The 23,005-nt window shown below is 39.6% G+C and overlaps 1 protein-coding gene across 5 annotated transcripts in view; it reads right to left on the bottom strand.

The window, feature by feature from the left end:
- Positions 1–19,896, bottom strand: part of LOC109082455 (protein bassoon-like) — an 89,912-nt gene extending 70,016 nt beyond the window's left edge. For 4 of the 5 annotated variants that reach the window (XM_042729034.1, XM_042729032.1, XM_042729035.1 and 1 more), the window contains exon 1: positions 19,594–19,896. In XM_042729034.1, coding sequence (XP_042584968.1) covers positions 19,594–19,748 — 155 coding nt within the window. In that variant the 5' untranslated portion in view covers positions 19,749–19,896. The remainder of the gene's footprint in view (positions 1–19,593) is intronic. The other variant, XM_042729037.1, reaches the window with a different exon arrangement.
- Between the last annotated feature and the right edge of the window lie 3,109 nt (positions 19,897–23,005).

The raw sequence follows: 23,005 nt of genomic DNA, 5'->3' as shown, positions 1-23,005 counted from the left end.
ATACCCCCGCATGGACGGGGCCAACCTGGTGATGGTGGGGAGGATGGAGGGAAACGTTGCGACAGTATCTGCAAACACAATGAAGGGTGAGTAGAGGGCTTTTATATTCCTAGTGTTGAGTGCCGATTGGCTGGATCTAATAGTAATGTGATGTAGCATTAAGTCTTCCTAATAGAACTGGCGCTGACACTTCCATTTCTACCAGAAAGAGTCAGGAGGTGAAGATAAAACTCAAAAGTATTTATTTACAAAACCAATACAAAGAACAGAATTATTTTGGCATAGGCCTCGTCTATAGCTTGAATCAGATGTTGTAGATTCCAGCTATTCCTGCCAAAGACGAAGGCAGGGCGAAGCATACCCCAAAAGAAAAAAGAAAATTAAATACCCACCAGATGAAGTACTTCTTACAAGATCCTAGAACATATGGATAAAAAAAGAAAAGATAAGATTTAATTAGTCATAATTAAAGTGATTATAAAAGCATTTAAGAATTCCGGACAGTGATAGAGGCCACAATAGGCCAGACAGTGATCGAGGCCGGATAGCCCATACTGAAAGTTAGGCCACGATAGGCCACAGAAAAGGCCCCGATAGGCTGCAGTGGGAATGGCCCCGGCGGGCCACAGAAGATGCAAAGGCCCCAACGGGCCTTAAAGAAAAGCCACAAAGGCCGCGGAGAAAAGGCCTTGATAGGCCGCAGATGGAGATGCCCAGATGGGCCATAGTGAGAAAGCCAAAAGGCCATAGAACGAAATGCCTCAGTATGCACAGAGAGGAAGGCCATGTAAATAGATCATGGTGGGAAACGCCACGAGATGGGTAACAGAGGGGAAGGCCACAAAAGACAGGCCACAGAAAGAAAGACCAAGTTAAGCCACAGTAAACCATAGAGGTTGTTGGGAGTAATATGAATAGGTATTGTACCACCACCAGCAGCAATTGCATATAGATTACCTTGAGGACAGCTTGATATTCTTTGAGATGTTTGTGGTTCAGGTCTAAAGTAGGATTCAAAATGCGGAGGATGACCATCTTCCCAGTAGCTTGATATCTGAGGTTTGAACTCCAAGTACAACAGCAGTGGTGGCTGGTGTATAGAAGCGGCGACAGACCACAGCTTCTAAAGGTGACTAAAAGAGTTGAACCAGCCGCAGAGAGAAAGGCCCCGATAGGCCATGAGAGAAAGGCTACAAGAGGCCATAGAGAGTATAGCCGCTAAGGCCGTGACGGAAGGCCGTGAGAGGTGGTGAAAGAGTAGATGTAATGAATACATGTGACACCACCACCAGTATTTTCTTTATTGTACCTAAAACATGCAGCATTACATTTTTAACAAAAAACATACATATTTTACAAACAAATGACTGTATGAGCCATCTAATGACAGGCCACATTATGCCATTTAACGCAAAGACAGTGTAATTCATGTGATGAGAAAAGCCATCACAGGCCAATTTTGCGAAGGACAATAATAGACAGTTACGTAAACAATAATAGCCACTTACCTGAAGGTCACAATAAGCCTAATTGAGCAAAGCCCGCTATAGGGTCAGTAATGTGAAGCCTTGATAGGCCATGTAAAGTGAAGGCCAGACGGGCTGCAATTACACTGATAGCCTGCGTACGTTTCTATAAACTATGTGATGTGAAAGCCTTGTGTGTAGATGACCACGATATGCCGATGTATGTGAAAAACCGTGATAGACTGGACATGAGGAGCATGTGAGAAGTAACCACCACCAGTAGTTTGCTAAGAGTATCATACTGTACCTTGAGAATTACATGAAATAGTTTAGAGTGTGATCTTGACGGAAATCCGATGAGGACAATCATGTACATAGCAGCTTGATGGCAGATTATGGGAATTCTAAACCACCGCATTGAGTAAGAGAGGCCATTCGTTTAGGTTAAATGATAAAGGTAGAATTAGGGTTATAGCAGTGACTTAAGAGCATATACACGGATACATATACATTCTTTAGGCTAGACTCCTGTGCATGCTTGATAGAATTCCATCTAACTGCCAGAACCCGCAGAGTAAACCGATTCCCCCCAAAAATAGAAAATAACCCAGATCAGCATGACCATAAAAAGAAGAGATACTCAATGTTAATCGAAGTCCCCGATAGGCTGTGATATGTGAAGGCCACGATATGCCAAATTTCATAAACAGTAATGGACAAACTTATCTGATGACCACCATAGCAGAGTTATGCAAAGTGCCTCAATAGTCGATGTAATGTGAAGGCCGCAACAGCCGAGTAAGACCTAAGTCAATAGGTATGAGGAAACAGAATGAACCAACACCAGTAGATTCACAAAATAAACAAGCCTTGATTATAACTTAAAGTCTGCATGAAATCAAAATTGACTTTACCAGCGCACATTGCTAGTCTTGATATAAACAATTAATCAAATTGTTTGTCCTCGTAATCTTTAATCAAAATCACACCCCTCCAGCCATTAGTTTGCTATGAGTGAGAGACAGAGACCAGGAGCGCAAACAAAACCATGTCCTCTATTCAATATTCTGTTTCAGCTGGAAATACATCACTACACTGAAATAAAGTAGGTAGCACCTTCCGGTTCAAGTGGACTTTAAAGATGTCTGCTGAGCATTGAGCCGAATCTTACCTAGAACTCAAATGGAAGATGACCATGTATACATCAGATTGATATAGGGCTGGGCGATAAATCGATTTTATCGATTAACTCGAATGTGTAGTTTACATCGATTTGTTTGAATGAAAAATCGGTTTTCTTTTTAACATCCGCCGGCGCTCCACTCAGGGCTCCCGTAGTTCAGAATGGGCTCAACCACCCCCCGCGCGTAGTGACATGCTGCCAAGCAGAGCATGTGAGCGAAACAGAGCGGTGTGAAGCTCCGCTACGTTTCCCGCTGTATGGACGTGGGCTCCCCTCAGTCGCTCAGCCGCACCAAGCAAGCACCCCGTTAATATTCCGCTCACCCTCGCCATAAACCAATTCCCGCTCAGATCCCGCTCCGACATAAAATGTCTCTAGCAGGCCTAATGTTTACTGTTTGTACCGAAATTCTTGGATAATTGTCTAAAATTATGCATGCAGATAAATGGCAATTTTTCAAAACGAAATTCTTAGATTCTTCTTAATTTTATTAATTGTATTAGGCTAATTAAAATGTATTTAATATATTAATCTAACCTTAGTAAACATAGCCTACCTAAAATTCAAAAACTGAAGAAGTGTATTTGATTTTCATGAAAATAGCTGCCCTTGTTATTCTTGTTATCTAACGGTGTAGACACAGTTAGACACTGTCTGCTCTATTTACAACAAGATGGAAATATAGACTAGAAAATATATTTACACTTGCTCTGTCCTACGTCCATGACATTGACTCACTGCGGAGTTGGCAGTTTTAATCTTAACAGCTCTTAACACCGAGTGTGCACATGGATGGTTAGATGCATGATGGGCTAGTATAATCTTTCCAGCATTAAGGTAATACTGCTTTTTTTTTTTTTTTTAATCATCTTGTCTCAGTTACAAATTTGACTGGTAAATGATAAAGAATGATAGCCCCTTTTGTATTGCATTGCATTGCATATCAGGGATGACAGATTGATAAAAAGACATGCTATTTGTGACTAGATTTAGCTTTTGATACTTTGCGGTAAAAGTGGCTCTCTGATTGACTCTGCCCTATCAGTGCGGCTCCCATGAAAAAAATAAATAAATAGTAAAGACCTTTGACAGTCTTACAGACTGTATCCAGTATGATAAGAATGTTATGTTACATTTAATTTTATGTAACGTTTTCACGGTTTACAATGGCAGGACCTGCCATCTTGTCTTTTTGGCTTGTTGTTTCTGATTGCAATTTAACCTGAAGGGGGAATCCAGATCAAATCCCAGAAGGTAAAATCAAAACAAAATAAAGTTAAAAATTGGTTTTGAACAATTTCTTTGTCATCTGAATATTGATTTTAAGTAGGGGGAAAAAAAATCGATTTAAATCGTAAATCGGATTTTTTGTTAAAAAATCAGGGATTTTTTGTTAAAAAATCAGGGATTTTTTTTTAGGCCATATCGCCCAGCCCTAGATTGATAGAGCCTGCATTTATAATAGCGGCAGTCCAAAGAGTGAGCTGTGTAAAGATGAGGTGAGAGTCACGGTTCTCTGCATCTGCAGCCATGGAATCTAAATGATTGCATTGTAATGAAATGCCAAGGTTAGTAAAATGATCAAATAAAGTAATTAAGTTTTATGCAGAAAGCTTAAAAAACACAAGCATAAATATCGGAACTGTAAAACAGAACTATTCTCTGGCTTAATTCACACAAAAGCTTGATAGACTCCATTTAAACATGGGAACCTGATGAGTGAACCTTCAAAGAAACCAGATCGCATGAAATACAAGTTAAAGAAATATTAGGAATGTATGGAACTAGGACAAAGGTAGAAAAATAAATCTTGATACATTACCCTTGCAGAAGGATAAGAATGCTTTACATTTAACAACGATGCCTTACTAGCCAATTAAACTTCAATAGCTATTGAATCCTGTAAAGGCATAAAGTAAGCCCTTACACAAAGATTTTTGCAGAACTTTAAAGCAGATGTTATGAGTGAGCATACACTGTCCAGGACATTAAAGTCACGGGGCACAAACTAAATTAACAGAATGGTAGTAATTATAACCTCCAAGTCCAAAGATTGACGAAGTTTAGGAGGAAATCCGGAGAGGAAGACGTCTATAGATAGGAAGTACATAAAAACATCAGACTATAGAAAGGCCTTGACAAGAACAAGTTCCAAGATAGAATACTTTAATGCTCACCACACAGAAAGAGCGCCAGCTAGTTATTTAATAGAGTAGGCTAATGCCACATAGCTAAGCTAGAGCTAATCGCCTTAAATATGTCCTGATAATAGTAAAAGAATGACAGATTAGACAAAAGTATGATGAAATGATTAGTTATATATTGAGTATTGGGAAAACTTTAGTGTTTGAGCATAGCAAGAAAACGTGTCCATTTGCGTTCATGCTCTTATTCAGAGGACACTCGTGCAGAAATAGACAGCGAGGACCTCTTTGCAGAAATGGCCTAAGCAACAGGAGAGACTTAAGTCGTAATACTTACCCCATTCCAGTACAAGGCATTCAGGAATTGTTGTAGATAGACAAAAATGAAACAATGACTGAATGAACAAAGACAAAAGCATATGATTAAGACAACAAATACCTTACAGTGTGCTAGACATAGCATATTTTACAGAAAGGAATAATACGAGCTACAATTTTTATCAGTATCAGTATAAAAATTTAAGCCTTTAATAACGAGCCTCAAAATGCCTCCTTACAAAAGAGTTGTTCCAAACATTGAATGTATAAGTTTGATCAACATCTTAATTATGCAGTGCTAGTCTGCCAGATAAACAAACAATCACGCAACACCAAGCACTTTATCTTAAACGTGTGAGTAAATAACCTTGCAGAGAATAAAATTTATGCCCAAACGCCAGGGGCGTTGCACAAGATCCCGGGCCCTATTCATAGGCAGTCCTGATGGGCCCCCATAAAAATATCCAGGTAAAATAAAATATATTCCAGACTTTTCAAGGGCCCTCTCTTCCTTTGGGGCCCTGGTAATCAGTACTGGTTTTACCCCCAGTCCTACGCCCCTGCCAAGCGCCACAAAAATGATACTTATAATGGTGTAGGCTGATGAAGTGATAAAGACGAGATGTCGAAGGAGACCGGCAGCCTTGTTTCCGACTGCAGGCCCAGAGAGACTTCATGCGTGCAGGTTCACGTGAGCGTACAGACGAAATATTTTGCTGATTGAGACCTAAGCAGCGCCGACGCGGCATTTCGGAAAGCACCGCCGTTTCCAAGAATTGGGCTATTTTAACACTGTTGCTGCGGGTTGCTTTTCATGTCCGCTGGTTGAAGCAACCCCAATAATGTAATATTTAGCGCCTGGAATGTGAATTTTACCGGGGAACCCCTCTCGAAACGCAATTGGGCTAGTTTTGAGTAGCAATTGGCGGTTTTGAGAAAACCTGGCAACCCTGGAGAGCACTAGGAACTCCGCCAATGTTTCACATCCTCTGCCGAAAAAACTCTGAAGCCTGTATATCATCCAACACTACCAAACGACCGCACACATTCTCCACAACACCAGAGCAATGCCAACGATCTAGTGTGCATCTTGAGAGGAATGTCAAACTCGCAATAGTTTGCAGGAGATTCTCCGGAACGCCGAGATGAACAATGGCCACCTGAATAACCACCCGAGGTGACGGATCAAGAAACACTGCGGGGAACGCGCTGGGATCCGCAACAGACTGAGAAAAAGAGCTCACAGTCCTCCTCTGCCGAGCCTTCTGCTCGCCAATATCCAGTCTCTGGAGAATAAGATGGACGATCTTAGAGCCAGGATAAGTTTCCAACGGGACATTAGGGACTGTAACATCCTTTGTTTGTCTGAAACATGGCTCACGCCCTCGGTCCCGGACGCTGCTGTAGCCAGGAATATCTCCACACTGTCGCGCTCCTGCTTGCCTCATCTGGAACATTTATCCATTATTTGCCACCCATTCTATCTGCCCTGGGAGTTTTCATCGATCATCGTTACAGCTGTTTATATTCCACCACAAGCTGACACCGGTTTGGCTTTGTCCGAGCTTCAGGATGCGCTCAGCGGCAACATCAACAAACATCCTGACGCTGCTGTTATCATCGCTGGGGACTTTAACAAAGCCAACCTCAGGCAGGTTATGCCTAATTTTTATCAACATGTATCCTTTCCAACCAGAGGACCGAATACACTGGATCATTGCTACACTCAGTTTAAGCATGCCTACAAAGCTCGCTCACTACCGGCTTTCGGCAAATCGGACCATGCCGCCATTTTCCTCACACCGGAATATAAACAAAGGCTCGTTCAAGATCCCCCGGTGCAGAGGGTGGTGACGCACTGGTCCGCCCACTCACTAGCCATGCTACAGGCGGCTTTTGATGACGTAGACTGGGACATGTTTCGGGCAAGTTCATCTGACGTCAGCGAGTTCACAGATGTAGCATTAAGCTTTGTAAACACGCTAGCCGAACAAGCTATGGATGCAATATCTATAAGGACCTTTTCTAATCAGAAACCTTGGGTGGACAGTACAATCCGTGCAGCAGTAAACAAACGCACTGCTGCTTACAACGCCGGTCTTTTGTCGGGAAACACGAGCGAGTACAAAGCATCATGCTATGCTCTCCGACGCGCAGTAAGAGCCGCCAAACACAGATACAGGGAACGAATAGAGTCACATTTCCAGCTAAATGACTCCCGACGCATGTGGCAAGGACTAAGAACCATCTGTGCCTTTGGAAATAAATCCTCTGCAGAGGTGAGGGCAGATCCGTCGCTGGCTGACGAGCTAAACACTTTCTACGGTCGCTTTGAAAGCAATCTAAGCAGCGTGAGTCTGCCGATCAGCGCGTCAGGAAGCAGCAGTCAGAGCAGCGATAATCATGTAATCACCGTGTCAGAGGATGAGGTTCGGAGGGCTCTAAAGCGAGTGAACGTCAAGAAAGCAGCTGGACCTGATGGGATTTCTGGCCGTATTCTGCGGTCCTGTGCTGATCAGCTCGCTGGTTTGTTTACATCAATTTTTAATGAGTCTCTTGCTACATCGGTGGTTCCCACCTCCTTCAAAAAATCTGTCATCATCCCTGTGCCAAAGAACAATAACCCCTCTTGTCTGAATGACTATCGTCCAGTTGCCCTCACATCAATAGTCATGAAGGTCTTCGAGGGACTGGTTAAAAACTTCATCTGCTCCTCCATCCCGGATACTTTGGACCCTCTTTAGTTTGCTTATCGCCCCAACAGATCCACTGATGATGCCATCTCTCACATCCTGCACTCTTCTCTCACACACATTAACAGCAATAACAGGAACTATGTAAGGCTGCTATTTATCGACTATAGCTCAGCTTTCAATACTATAGTCCCCATAAAGCTAGTTTCTAAACTCATGGACCTCGGCCTGAATTCTTCACTATGCAACTGGACTCTTGATTTCCTCACCGGTAGACCTCAAGTGGATAAAGTAGGCCAGTTCACCTCCAACTCCATCACCCTGAATGTAGGAGCCCCACAAGGCTGTGTCCTGAGTCCCCTGCTCTACTATCTCTACACACATGACTGCATGTCTTCCCACAGCTCCACATCTATTATCAAATTTGCTGATGATACTGTGGTTCTGGGCCTCATTCACAACAATAATGAGACCGCATACTTGGATGAGGTAGAGAAACTCACATCATGGTGCCAGAACAATTGTCTCTCTCTGAATGTGAGCAAAACTAAAGAGCTGATTGTTGACTTCAGGAAGAGACAGCAGCAGCCCTATACTCTTCTTATGATCAGCGCGACCCCTGTGGAGAGGGTGAGCAGCTTCAAGTACCTCGGTGTAAACATCTCAGAGGACCTGACTTGGAGTACCCACATTCAAATAAAGCCAGGCAAAGACTGTACCATCTGCGACAGCTGAGGAAATTCAGGGTTTCACCAGCAATCCTGAAAACTTTCTATTCAGGGGCCATAGAAAGTGTATTGTATATCAGTGTGGTATGGGAACAGCTCCAGTCATGACTGCAAAGCCCTTCAGAGAGTTGTGCGCTTAGCTGAGCGCATCTCAGGGCCTGCTCTCCCCTCTCTGCAGGACATCTACCTCAAACGCTGCAAAAGCAGAGCTGTTAAAATAATCAAGGACTCCATTCACCCCAGTAATCATCTTTTCACTTTGCTGCCATCTGGTAAGCACTTCCGTAACCTGATGGCAAAAACCGAGAGACTTAGGAGGAGTTTCTTCCCACAGGCCATCAGGCTCCTAAACTCAAAACCAGCCTCTTAACATCTTCATGTCTCCACTTAATATTCACTTTATCAGTAAGATATTCATCATTCACTACCTCACATTGACGTACTGAAAGTGTCAACCTGTTTGCACATTTGCCTCTTGTACATTCCTGTGTATCTTAATATTTAAGACCTACAGTATAATGCACATATGCACATTGCCTCTTGTACATCCCTGTGTATCTTAATATTTAAGACTACAGTTTACTTTCATGCACATTATTTTCCACTATATAGTTAATTCTACAGTATACATCTTTTTTTTATATTTTATATTTTATTCTTATATTTTTATTTACTTTTATTTTATTCTTTCATAGCTATATTTATGTATATTTTCATCTGTGTTGTATTCTTTTAATAATTGCACTGTCCATGGAGCGGACCTGACTCACATTTCACTGCTGGTTATATATGCTCTATATAATTGTGTATGTGACAAATAAAAATCTTGAATCTTGAATCTTGAAGGAGACAGACTTAACTATATGCAAGTAACCCAGAGAAAGTCGGGCAATAAGTCACGTGACAGTTTGAGCAAGAAACATTGCAGCAGTATCTGCAAACACAATGAAGGGTGAGTAGAGGGCTCTTATATTCCTCGTGTTGAGTGTGTTGAGTAGAACTTGCGCTGACACTTCCATTTCTGCAGGAATACCCATTCAGTCCATGTTAGCGTGTAAATGTAGGGGAAAATTAAGTTCTGCCATGACAGCTCTAAGAGAGACTGGCATACAGTAGTAATGGGTATGGCAATGTTAATGTATTTGGTCTTGGTGGAATAGATCTGCTGCTGCTGCAGAGCGGTTATAGAGATTTCATAGATACATTCACAGACATTCTGCTGTGAACATGTAAAACATGCTACTACTGCACACATACTTAAATTACCCCTGTGGCAGATCTATACAGGTGGAACTGGGGAAGGTGGAGGGTTTCTGCTTGCAACAAATAATGCCTATTATACTACTGGGCTGTTGAATGCTTGAATCTGATTGGCTGACGAACGTTCTAAGGTGTGCAATTATTTTCAGGGAAACGCACGGCAAACATAGTTCCAGGCAGCTCTTGACCGCATTAGATATCCATATCCCTTCGCCAAATGATTTCAGTTGTTTCAAAGGTCCTTACAGCCTTAAACAGCAAAATAACCAAAACTCACAATGACACTGGCCAAACAAATAAATATATGGGATAAAAACGACAGATAATTTCCCTGTTTTGCCAAAAAATTATGTTTTAAGCACATACTCTATCTCTCCCGCTCTCTCTCCCTCACAGATGCACATATATTTTGCACACACGTTAACATACGCGCTAATGTTCTTATTAATGGCGATTTTATCAGTATAGTTTAACAACTTAAAATCTACATGACTTCTCACAAGTGAGGTAACAACGGCGCTGTTGGTGAAGAACATGAACCTAAAGTTTCACTATTAGTAGAGATATTGCTGCCGATCACATTTGAGAGATGCACAGACTCACAGAGATAATCTCTCTCTCTCTCTTTCTCTCTCTCTAATAACAAGTTATCTCTAATAATAAGTTATTAACTGCATTAGTCTGCTATCAACAGCTCAAGCCTCCAATACTAGTTTTAAAATGAGGTTTTGGAAATAGCAACAGAGGCTTTAGATGATGAAATGCAGAAGAAATAAATCCTACTCACAAGAGCATTTTAAGTACAAAAACCGAATAAATGCCTTGGAATATATCATCTGATCGATGTCTTGATGTGTGGTAACTGTAGTATAAGTGAAATAATTGACTTAGGTTTGTTGAATTCTTAGAAAATAATGCACACCACTTCATGTTGTGGCCTCATCACCACCTCGGGTGTGCATTATTTTCTAAGAATTCAATGAACCAAAGTCAATTATTCCTTACATATTTGAATGCTGAGCAGTATTAATTGCATTTTATTTGATGGAGAAAAAAGAAAATAAAAACATTGAACCACACAAGTGCTCTATCAACACTGTTGCAACATCCATCCCACAATAAAGTTAGCAATCAAAATTGACCTTAAGTATTTTCTTACATTTTTACAGGATGGGAAAGGACACATAGCACCCAGGCCACTCTCTGTTATTCTCTTGTTTAGATCAGTTGAGTTGAGAAAATCTTAAATCTCCTCAGCATTAAAATGACAGCATAGCTCTGGTCTCTGTGAATACAATTAGAGACAATGTAACTTTGCAACTTCCATTAGCCATGCTACGTAGTGATAAGCACATTCACAAACTGATATGCACAAAGTATAAAATGCAATATATCTTCTGGATATGAAATTGGATTGTCGACAGTTGATATAGATCTGTCCATTATGAATAACTTAATGCAAATCCAAAGCAGTGTGATGTAAAATTGTTAACATAACATAATTATTTGCCTTTTTTTTTTCTGGCATATTCCCTTCAAATTTAACTGCCACAAGTAAATGCACATTCTAATGCTTATTCTTACAGCTAACGTGAATATTTTGATTGTTTACCATATAAATGAGTAACTCTTGTGTTTTTCTAGTTGCTCTAGTGAGTAGATAAACATAGCAAGCGTTTACAGCTCATTCAGATGAGGATCTAATGGTGCGTTCCATTTGTATTCAGAAGTCATAAATTGCAAGTTTCCAGTAGGAACTTAATAACTGGAAGGCTGCCTCAAGTCAGGGTTCCAGCTTGGAAACTCAAATAAACTGAACGATGAATTCAGAATCCAATATGCCTTTTCAGTGCATCAACAGAAGTGAAACAGTAGTAATATATTGTTTATTAGCATTTCTGTTTGTTGTATTAAACTACGTCTATTTGTGTATATCAGGGGTCGGCACCCTTTTGAGCATGAAATGGCATTTTTAATGGCGGTGCCAATCTACTGAACACCACTGTATGTGTGTGTGACAAGCCAATTGTGCATTGAAACTTTTCAGGTTAATCACTGAGCTTTAATTAACACACACAAACACACACATCACTCAAGGTCGTAGACTGTGCTGCGCAAACTCAGAAACATTCAGGAGCTCAGAAACTTGTTGTCGACACTGCCCTACGACTTTTATTAATCAATACTAAATCACTACATTATTTTGCTTAGCAACGAGGGGGCATTAAATGTGTACCTCGTTTGAAAACTTTTGTTGAGGTTTTACTATAACAGCCGCCAATATGAACTAATCGTGAAAAATGTTGCTTCATTTATTATTAAGCATAATTTATGAATAATTATGAGGCATAATTGTTTGTGACATTTGCCCACTGGTTATCCTGAAAACATTTAATTTTAATTCAGCATTTGCATTACCTTGAATTGATAATGTCTCTACAAGCTTTCATGGATGCGGTTGCCAGATTTCAAGAATTTAAATCCCCTAATCAGAGCAAAAATTTAAGTTTTAAGTTATTGGCTCATTGCTGTCTGAATATTTCTGAAGATATTACATGTCCACCCCATCAACACCAGAGATCCATTATACCGAAACACTAGATGCAGATGCTTTTTTTTTTGTTTTAAGCATGTAAAGAAGCAATATGTTAAACATATCATTAACATCATCAAATTTGTCCACAGATGCCATCCAGGCCAAAGGCTTACCTCCGTTCAACTTGATGGACGTTTCTTCAGATTAATATCACTGAACTCAGTTACAACCAAAAATCCCAAGGGTTATTAGGTGGAAAGCCAGCTGACAGCTTCAGAGGGACGTAAACAGAATTTCCTTGGTAGGGAGTGAGATGAAGTGTCATTAATGAATGTTCAATAGTCTTTGTTTACGGGCCCTTTGGCTGACATACTGTAATCAATTTCTGTCCCTGCCAAAAGTAGCCGGTTTGTCTAACTGAACTCCTGAGTAAGGATATTATTGTCCAGCCACAATTTGGTTAGAATTAAAATGCAGCATAGCTTTAGAAAGCTGTGCCTTCGGTTTTTTGTTCAAGAAACATAGAGATGGGTAGTTTACGTCTTCTCTACTCTAGCCTACTGTTAAATCTTGGAATTGTGTACTGTTAAATTGCTTGTGATGTTCCTGATTTCTAAGATGCTTTGGATAAAAGTGTCTGCTAAATGACTGTATGTAAATGTCTGCTGGGTCCAGCCATTAGCCTTGCCCAAACACCAGCCTGCTTATTATGCTTCACTTCTCTTTCACGCAGCTTGAGCTGCCACCTCTGTCGCATGCACTCAGTAAGACTACAATATCTTGAGAACACCATTATTTTGCAGTGTCTCAACCAGCAACTCTGGGGAAGTCTGTTCTCATGAAGTGTTGCAAAGCTGTAACTTAGGTGTTGAGAACTAACTTTGGTAACTGAACTGAGTTTATAAAAACAGGAAAAATGTGGTAAACTATCATGCACATATGAAGTTGGCTGTCTATGTGCTGCACATTGTGTGTACTGTAAGCTACACACTATAACACAGCTACAAGTTTCCTTAAAGAAGACCTGCTCTGATGAAGACACAAGAAATTTTAATCCAAATCTTGGCACACGCCATGTTTGAATGCATGTGAATGATGCTGAGGGTTTTTTGGGACACAGTGATGTCCTGCTATCAGTGGTGATGAATATTGCACATCATACACGATATACAGCATAATTATTTGATAGAATAACAGGTTATTTTATCCAACACTCATAGTACAGTAAGCTATACATCAAGCAATGTTGAGAGTGAGCTGAGAGCCTGGTCTCATGAAAATGCATACAAATAGCACTTTGTTTTTGTTGTATTTTGCGTGTTATTTACATGCAGAAACTGACTTTGACGTGCATATAATACACTATTTTTGCGTACATATGATATGCATTTTAGCATACATATAATATGCATTTACCCAACACCCCAATCCTACCCATTGTGTATCATATGCAAGCCAAAGTCAGTTTCTTAGTACGCCAAATATAAACAGAAAATCATGCCATTGAAATGTACTTTCACAATATCGGGTTATAACTATATACAGTACAAAGTATAAAGAGCATTTTACACCAGTGGATTTCAGTTCCTGTTCCTGAGGAGTCCTACTTCATCTATTTTGTCACTTTCCAAAGGTGACCCTCAGGGGTCTGTTCTGGGACCTGTTTTATTTTCCTTGTATGTAAATAATTTATGCCATAACATTTCAAATAGGTAGTTCCATCTGTATGCAGATGACACTGCTATTTACTGGTGTGCTCCATCAGCTTCACAAGCTCTTCACTATATACAGTTAGCGTATGATATTGTTCAGTTCCGTTTATGTCTGCTTAAGCTGGTTTTAAACACAGATAAAACTACTTTAATTATTTTTTTAAATTCTAAAGTTGTACCAAGTAATCTTCCTGAGATTATATCCTTCCATGGAATACAAATAGAATATGTTGTAAGTTATAAGTACCTGGGCATCCTATTTGATATTTTAAAGTCCCTTGGGTTCGAACAGAGCTAGGGAAAAAAGGGTTTTGGATATAATGCTACTTTGGCTTGGAATAATCTACAAAACATTTTTAAAGCTGACAGTGTTTCCATCATTACATACTTTTAACAAGCTGTGTTTTATCCTTTGGTGAATTGTTGTTGTGATCTTTGATTTGTGTTTTGTGTTATGATGTAAACTTATATACTATGTTATTTGTTGCTGCTTTCTTGGCCAGGTCACTCTTGCAAAAGAGCTGTTAATCTCAATTAGTTTTTTACCTGGTTAAATGAAATGAGGAGTCACCATTTTGCACATTTTGTGTCTAAGTTCATAAATTTTTAGATCATCGGTTCATTAGGAGAAAGCTCTATTAACTGAACTGAGTATGTCCGATAAGAGAGGCGTACAAAATATGCAGAGCGGTGGGGCCCCAGGATTGGAATTCACTGTTTTACACTGTACATGCAATTGTGCTGCTTGCCAAGCTCATTCATAAGAATCATGCTGATTTATCACTCAGCCTGCCATGAAAGACAAAAAGAGTCTATGAGGTCTGTCCATAAAGTATCCAGTCATGTAAAATGAAAAAAAAAAGAGATATTTATTGATAAAACACACAAAAGCATTGTACATAGAATAAGGACGCCTCAGTCACCTTCAAAGTATGCACCTTGGGACCTCACACAGTTCTCACACAGTTCTGCCAATGTCTCTTCCACTGTTCAAAACACTTTGTTGGAATCTGAACCAGTCTGAAATCTCTTCAGAAACCAAAAAAAAAAAAAAAACTCTGCACGAGACATGATGCAGTGTTGTGATGAGGCTGCCCATAGCTGTGGCCATTTTCATGTTACTGCATCTCTCAACTCTAATTTTCCTATTACATGGCTGGATACTTTCTGGACAGCCCTTGTATATTTTTGCAGCCTCAGTATGTCATTTACCAATTAGCGATGCCTTTATTCACTACCGATCAAAGGATATTTCTAATTTATGTGGTAAAATACAGCAGGGACTATGCTTTGTCCTGTGACGTTAATTTAGTCCAGCTATGCTCCGATTAACAGAATAACAGAGAGTAACAAATATAAAATCACAATAAAAGCCAACTGCTTAAATACATGTAATTTAACAAAGCATACAATATGGCAGAAGCTATTATAGCATTAGCAATAGATTCTCAAAGGTGCAGAAAGGAAGCTATGGTTTTGAGCGTGGTGACAAAATGAGCTTCATATGTTGCGGTCAATATGCCAGTCCCTCTGACCAATGAGATTTTAATTATACATCTATAAAATAATTGTTAGACTCTTTATTTCCATTTTCCTTCATTTACATTTTAAAAAAGCTGACATGCAGTGGGAATAAGAAGAAAGAATGGGATCCAGAAAAGGCAGATTTGAACTTTTGTCGGTTGCGTCAAAAACTAAATTGGGCGTTTTTACTCTCCATACCACCAAGCAATGGTGGGCAGAGGTAGTGTAATTAGTCCCTGCCAACATAGTGGGCCATTTGGACTTAGTGTGAATAGACATGCTAATATAATATTTACACAGTAAATGCCTCAGATGCAGGATGTTTTCACTCGCTAGCACATGCAGACCACAACATTTGTTACCATGGCAACTGATTGCATTTCAGCCCTCCAAACCAATTCTCATGTGTCTTGAAAGGCATCTATACACAGCATGTACCATGCAAAAGCCTTTAAAACACAGGCTTATTCACACTCTTAAATATTATAGGTTGCACTAAAAGGATCACACACTTATAGTATGCATTACAGTGTTACTGCATGACATTTTGATGAGCCTGTTGGTAGCTTACCAACTGCTACTCTACGACAATTCATTAAAATGGGAATTTCTTCCTATTTATTCAGGATAAATAGTTGCACTAGCACCACACTTCTCTGCCGTATTTGTGGAAGAAAAGGCAAGTTCTTAATAAGTAAGTTTTGTTTTGTTTTATTCCATTGCCAGCGTTGCTGGTAAAAACCTTTATGAATGTCTGTCTACCATTTAGAATTTTATTGTCAGTTGCTTATCAAAAATTACCCCAATATTTCCCACATTTGTCCACTTACGTAAATGAAAAAATGAGCGAATTTGGATACTGAGTGTGCTGGAAGGAATACTTTATGCTTGCTGTATATTAATAAAGGTGCATTTCCATTAAAGATTTGTGCAAAACTTTTCTGATATTTTATAAATGTTGATTAAAAACTATTGAAAAATGGAAGCGTTTCCATTAACAATGTTATGCAACTAAAATATAACTTTTTCCTCTCACGATAAGTCATGGTGACAGATGTTGGTAGCTTTATCATAGCCACCACACTAGCCATTGTTTTTAATAGAATGAGACATATGCGTGTATCTTTAGCAAAACAGCATGGAGATCCGCTTCTGGGATACTTCTGTGCCGCAGCGCAGCTGGTATAAACACAAGCATTGACTTCAGTGGCTGTGATTAGCTCCGCTGGCCATGTCCGAGCCGTAACTCACAACAGACATGTGCAATGTAAATAAGGGTTTATCCAAACATTATCGCCAAGGAAAGCCCCTTATACTTGACAGTGGCCATGATATGAGGTGTTTCTTGGAGGTTATAGTACATTAACTCTTCCCCGCCAGCATTTTTGAGGATTTTGACTAAAATTTCATGGCCCCTAGAATATTTTGTTGTATGAATATCTGAACAATATATCAAAATAAAGAACAGACCCTCTAATTTTAAATAAATCAAAAAAAAAAAAAAAAAATTCAGTTTCAAGCATTCTTTTTTTTTATAAATAATGGAATAGTTTTCAATAAAAAAGCAACATTTTGAGCAAAATGAGAAAATCTCATATTTATCAAATATTACACCTGGATCATATTCAGTACGATGATCAAAGCAAAGATGCAGTAAATGGCTTCCATCAGCACTCCCTAAGCTTGCACAGTCCTTTACCACTTTCTGAGTCGACATTTCACTCTGTAACATTAGGCAGTTTTCATTTATATGCTGTTTATTGTTGATAATCGCATTATTTTTCATATGCATATGCTTACATATGAGATCTCTCATTTCTGCGTCTTCCTCATCTGTGTTTTTGATCAAGTGATTCTAAACTCTTTCAGTAGATACATAGCATACAACAGTGAAACAGTGTAAAATAGTGTATAACAGTGAAAACACGGAAAATTCCATGTTTGGCATGGAAGCGTTGTCTCATGAATAAAGGAAAATTCTGCTTTTTTACCGGGGAAAGAGTTAAAGAATGATCATGAGATTTTATAAGCACGCCAGGTAATATAAATGCAAAAAAATAATAATAATAAATCCATTGCAGTTTTCCAATATATTCCTTTTTCGAATTGCCTGAAAAATCTCATGCGAGCGTAAAAACTTTGTTGCGATATAATCAAGTTTTTGCAAAATTTACGTTTCCATTAGCCGTATTTTCATTTCGGAATTTCAGTTTGCACAATTTGAAGGGCAATTTAAATGCAGCTAATGTGGATGTGCTTGCAGTGCTTATCTGGTAAGCTCCAGGAGTAACAAAATTATCTGTATTGAAATCTTACATGGAAATTAGCTTGTACAAACTGTAATTAATTTATTTATTAATAAATCATTGGGGAACTAACACCTGTGCGATTCAGCTGTGGACGCCATCTTCTGGTGAAACAGGGATTATTTTGCCACAACCCACACACTGCATTCTTGGCATTCTCTAGTGTTCATCGGTTGTACACTCAGCATTGCAGAGCATTATGGGACCGAATAAGTGCACTCAGTAGAGTTAGCTATGGTTCGGGCACCACTACAAAATGTCTGTCCCTTCAAATAGCCTAGTGCACTAGCAAATTTGACACAGCCAGTGTAGTGTACATTTGCTCTCCACCAAATTTGGTTCAGATCATCATCAGACAATTCTGGCTACAATACATCTGAAACTGTATTTGCAAATTTGATGGCAAGACAACATCAAGGATCTGAGCCTGCATCCCTGCAACCCACTGTTCTATTGACATGCAACTTCATATGTGCAATTGACAACGCCATATGGATTTGGTGACAGCATTGCATTATTATTACATTATAAAAATAGCTTATTAAAATGGAATTAAAGTGCCTAATGGAATGATTCATAATTACAATACAATACAAATACAGTTTACAAAAGATTACACTACAGTTTCGCATAAATGAAAGCGTTTGAACTAGTTTCATGGGCCATATCTTTGAAGCAGAATGGCGACAAAACTGGAGCGAGCAGAATGAATGAAGCTGGCGCGGTGTTTGTGCGTGTTTTTTTAAGGGATCGTTCGAGTGCGAAGGAAAATCAACACTCCTCCACGCCATCCTCGACGGAATAAAAACAGATGTGCTGTGGTAGTGAATGGCGGGGATCTGAAAACACAAATATCCAATCCTATTCTTAGCATCTTACGCCAGAGATCAGATATAGCCTCGGATGTAAATATGAGTCACTCCTCCACCGAGCTGCTGATGAACGGATGAATGAGCTGCTGTGCGTGTATTGCAGTGCTATCAATTCTTCATGTAAAAGCACTTACAGTTGTAGCCACTCTTACCCTCCATCATATACAGACAGCCATTTGCAGACAGAAGCGATATTCGCTGTCCGTAAAATCAGAATGAGGATTCTTAGAGAAATCGACTCACTCGCACATATACGCTTCAGCAACCAACAGTAACGAACAGAATCTTAAGAAATGAAATCATGTGTTTGAAGAAGATGATATATGGCTGCGTAATTCGTCGATATATATATTCAGCATACTTCTATTGCATGCATGCTAAATTTCATTAGGAGCGATGACTGATAATTTTAACGAACCACCACCATCAAATATGACGCTGTGTTTGTAATTCTTGGTGGAGAAAATATTCAAGCGCGTGGCAGCAAATGCATGCGAGCACAATTCTCATTCACTACAATTCTCTCGCTCTCCCTCTCTCAGCATCCTTTTGGTTTCTCAGTTTGTCATCTTGAGGCTCAGGTGTGTCGATCTCTCTGATCTGACGACGTCAGCACATCAGAAACCCCGTCTTTAATTCCCCTCCCAGTGAACGGCACACTTCTGTTCGTGAACCGAGATCGTAGCCTAGAAACGAGCATCACACAGCGATCCGTTCCGCTCACAATCAATCACACGGCTTCTCGCTGTCAAATCGTAGATCTTATTCGATGAGGAAAACAAATGCAAACGAGATGGCCCTATAGCTAATGTTGTCAAATAATCTGGTAGGAAAGCGAGCCTTGGTCTTACCTATTCACCCCCGCCCTGGGTTCGAGGGATGCTCCAGCGCCGGCCGCTGCGCCATTGACGGGCTTCAGGAGCTGTCCAGAGTTCGGCGGTGCTGAAACCGACGTCCCCACCATAGTGGCCCCTTCACCGCCCTCCAGGCTCGCCTCGTTACCCATGGCTGGATCTAGCGAGCAGGCCGATTATGTTTTATAATTGCAATAACCTCAGAGAACGCAATTAATCTAAAGATGCGCTCAGCGCCGATCTTCCTCCGCCATCATCACTCTCTCTCTCTCCTGCGCATTCAGTGCGCTCAAGCTCTGAAGGGAGGGGACACAGAATCAGCAACTACATACACGCCTCTAATGTATCTAAGCCATATATTTATTTATATACGCGCAACATTTAGGCTACTTCCAGCTCTCGCTTGTGGTGACATGAGATTAATACCATAAAGAGATATTCGCGCTCGTATTGTGTTACAGAGTCACGTGGGTCGTGTTCTGCTTGAAAACTGGAGCAGAAAATCTCACTTCTCCTATTAAGCTATTACCGCTGGCAATCCACCCAGAAACCTTTTAGTCTTCCTTCTGCAGCTCAGTTTACTGCGGTCTTATGAACTCTTGAGGAGATACAGTAATGGCTCACAGGAGGATTTTTTTTCTCTCTCTGTATAAAGCATCAGCTTTCAAACCCTGCTAGTCAGTTTCCATGTGCAGAGTGGGAACCGACTGAATCCCAGGATGCTTGCAGCACCATGATGGTGTTGACTGGCACAGCACTTTATGTCTAGCTGAGCGCAATAACTCATTTTCTTCACCATGCACATCACAAACGCACTTTACAGTGTAAATGCAGCACATAAAAAGACTGCAGATTAGAGTTAACATAATATAATATAATACAGAAGTTGGGATTTGAAACAATTGCTCTGCAATGGCCTCTTAGATTGTTTATCCTTAATTGGCTACGAGAGGACATCCCATTCAAACATAGATGTAAATAAATAAATACTATTAAAACTTAAATTTAATTAAAAATGTTATACATCAAGTAAGTATTGAACAGGTTTGTTAATAAGAGATTTAGCCGAGGAATGTCTTTGAATGTCTGTCATGCTTTGCACAAAGTGTAGACTGATTATGTTCTTATCCCACTCAGGTAACTCTGGTTTAAAGGAGTGCTTTATAATTCACCTCCCCTCTTCACTTCATTCCGGAGTAATCTGGAAATGGTCACGCAAAGAATAATATTCGATAAGTAAAAATGTCAGCAATTCTGAGAGACTGACTGAATCACTTTTGTCAAATAATTAAGAATGAATGTATTTTGAATTTATGCAGTGAAGACTTTCAGTCAAGTTTTACATTTTCTTTATACAATATAATATTTATTATTCAGTGCTTTAAGTTTTTCCCGTAGGCCGATTTTTATGATCTTTGTTCTGTTGTAGCCTAATTTGTGACTGTTTATTTGTCTTCAGTAAGCTCATTTTTATTTAGGCTTGTAATGATTTTGATATGGTATAAAAATCCTATTTAAAGCTTTTATATATAAGTATTCATACCCCTTCATTTTTTTCATGTTTTGTTATGTTGCTGCCTTATGTTAAACTGCTTTAAATTACTTTTTCCCCACATCAATCTACACCCCATACACCATAATGGTAGAGCAAAAAACAGGTTTTTAACATCTTTGCAAATTTATTAAAAAAAAAAAAAAATTAAATGATTTCATTGCATAAGTATTCATACCCTTATCTGACACAGGTGAAATTTAGCTCAGGAGCATTCATATTGCTTATAGATGTTACTACACTTTGAGTGAAGTTAACTTGTGGCAAATTCAACTGAATGGGTATTATTTGGAAAGGCACACATATCTTAATAATCGGTCTAACAGCTAATAATGCATATCAGAACAAAAACCAAGCACTGAGGTCAAAATAACTGCCTGTAGAGCTCAGAAACAGGGTTGCATCAAGCCACACATCTGGAGAAGAGATCAGAAAACAATTCTGCTTTATTGAAGGGTCACAGAAGCATGTAGTCTCTGTTACCTTTAATGGAAGAAGTTTGAAACAACCAGGACTCTTCCTAGAGCTGGCCTCCTGGACAAACTGACCAACTGATGGAGAAGGGCTTTGGTTAGACTGGTGACCAAGAACCTGATGGTCATTCTAGTTGAGCTCCATGATCATGTGTGGAGACAGGAGAAATCTACAGAAGGACAAACATCACTCTAACACTCAACCGATCTGGGCTTTATGGCAGTATGGCAAGATCCTCTCTTCAGTGAAGACACATGAAAACACACTTGGCATTTACAAAAAGGCACCTAAAGGACCCGCAGACTCTAAGAAACAAACTTCTCTGGTCTGATGAACCTCAATTCCAAGCATCATGTTTGAAGGAAACCAGGCACTGCTCATCACCTGCAGAGTACCATCCCAAAAGTAAAGTGTGCTGGTAGCAGCCTCATGGACTCGTCAGAGTAGAAGAAATGCTCAATGCACCAAAATATTAAGATAGCCTTAATGAAAACCCAGTCCAGATCATTCAGAAGCTCAGACTGGGCAGAAGGTTTACCTTTCAACAGGACAGTGACCTTAAATACACAGCAAGAAGGGCTTATAGACAACTCTGTGAATGTCCTTGAGTGGCCAGTCAAATATTTCTGGAGAAACCTGAAAATGTGCATCTGCCCCCATCCATCCTGACAGAGCTTGAGAGGAGAAGAGATGAGGAGATAATGCCAAACAATGATGTGCAAAAGCTTGTCGCATCAAACAAAAAAGACTTGAGGCTGTTAAGGTGTTTCAGCTAAATATTAAGCTAAGGGTATGAATACTTATGCAATGTACTTATTTCCGGGTTTTTTTTTTTATTTTTATAAATTTACATAGTTGTGACAGTTCTATTTTGGCTTTGCCATTATGGTGTATGGAGTGTGGATTGATGGGGAATTTTTTTTTTTAAAGCAGTTTAACAAAAGGCAGCAACATAAAACATGAAAAAAAAATATATATATATATATAGGGGTATGAATACTTTTGCATGGCACTGTATTGTTGGCTATTGCTACAAATATACCTGTGCTAGTTATGACTGCTTTTGTGCTCCAGGGTCACATATAGTCTTGCTGTACACGTGCAATCATTTGCTTTTTTATAAAAAATAAAATAAAAAAAAAACATTTTATAGCAGCAAACAATCAGAAGTCCATAGTAGGAGATCACAACAGACCACTACAATTTCCTGTCTTTCCTCCTCTATTTAAAACCCACCATGTTACCTTTTAGCATCACACAGAGCTTGAGCGCATATTTGAAACCCAAAAGCAATAAAAAGCCAACACTCACAAGATTGTAAATAAAACATGTGACAAAAGTACTATTTTTAAATGTGCACTGGCTAAACAGAAGATGCTTATA

This window comes from Cyprinus carpio, chromosome B8 (assembly GCF_018340385.1).
Source record: "Cyprinus carpio isolate SPL01 chromosome B8, ASM1834038v1, whole genome shotgun sequence".
NCBI lineage: Eukaryota > Metazoa > Chordata > Actinopteri > Cypriniformes > Cyprinidae > Cyprinus > Cyprinus carpio.
Note: the sequence above shows the minus strand (reverse complement) of the source record. Positions and strands in the feature narration are given on the sequence as shown.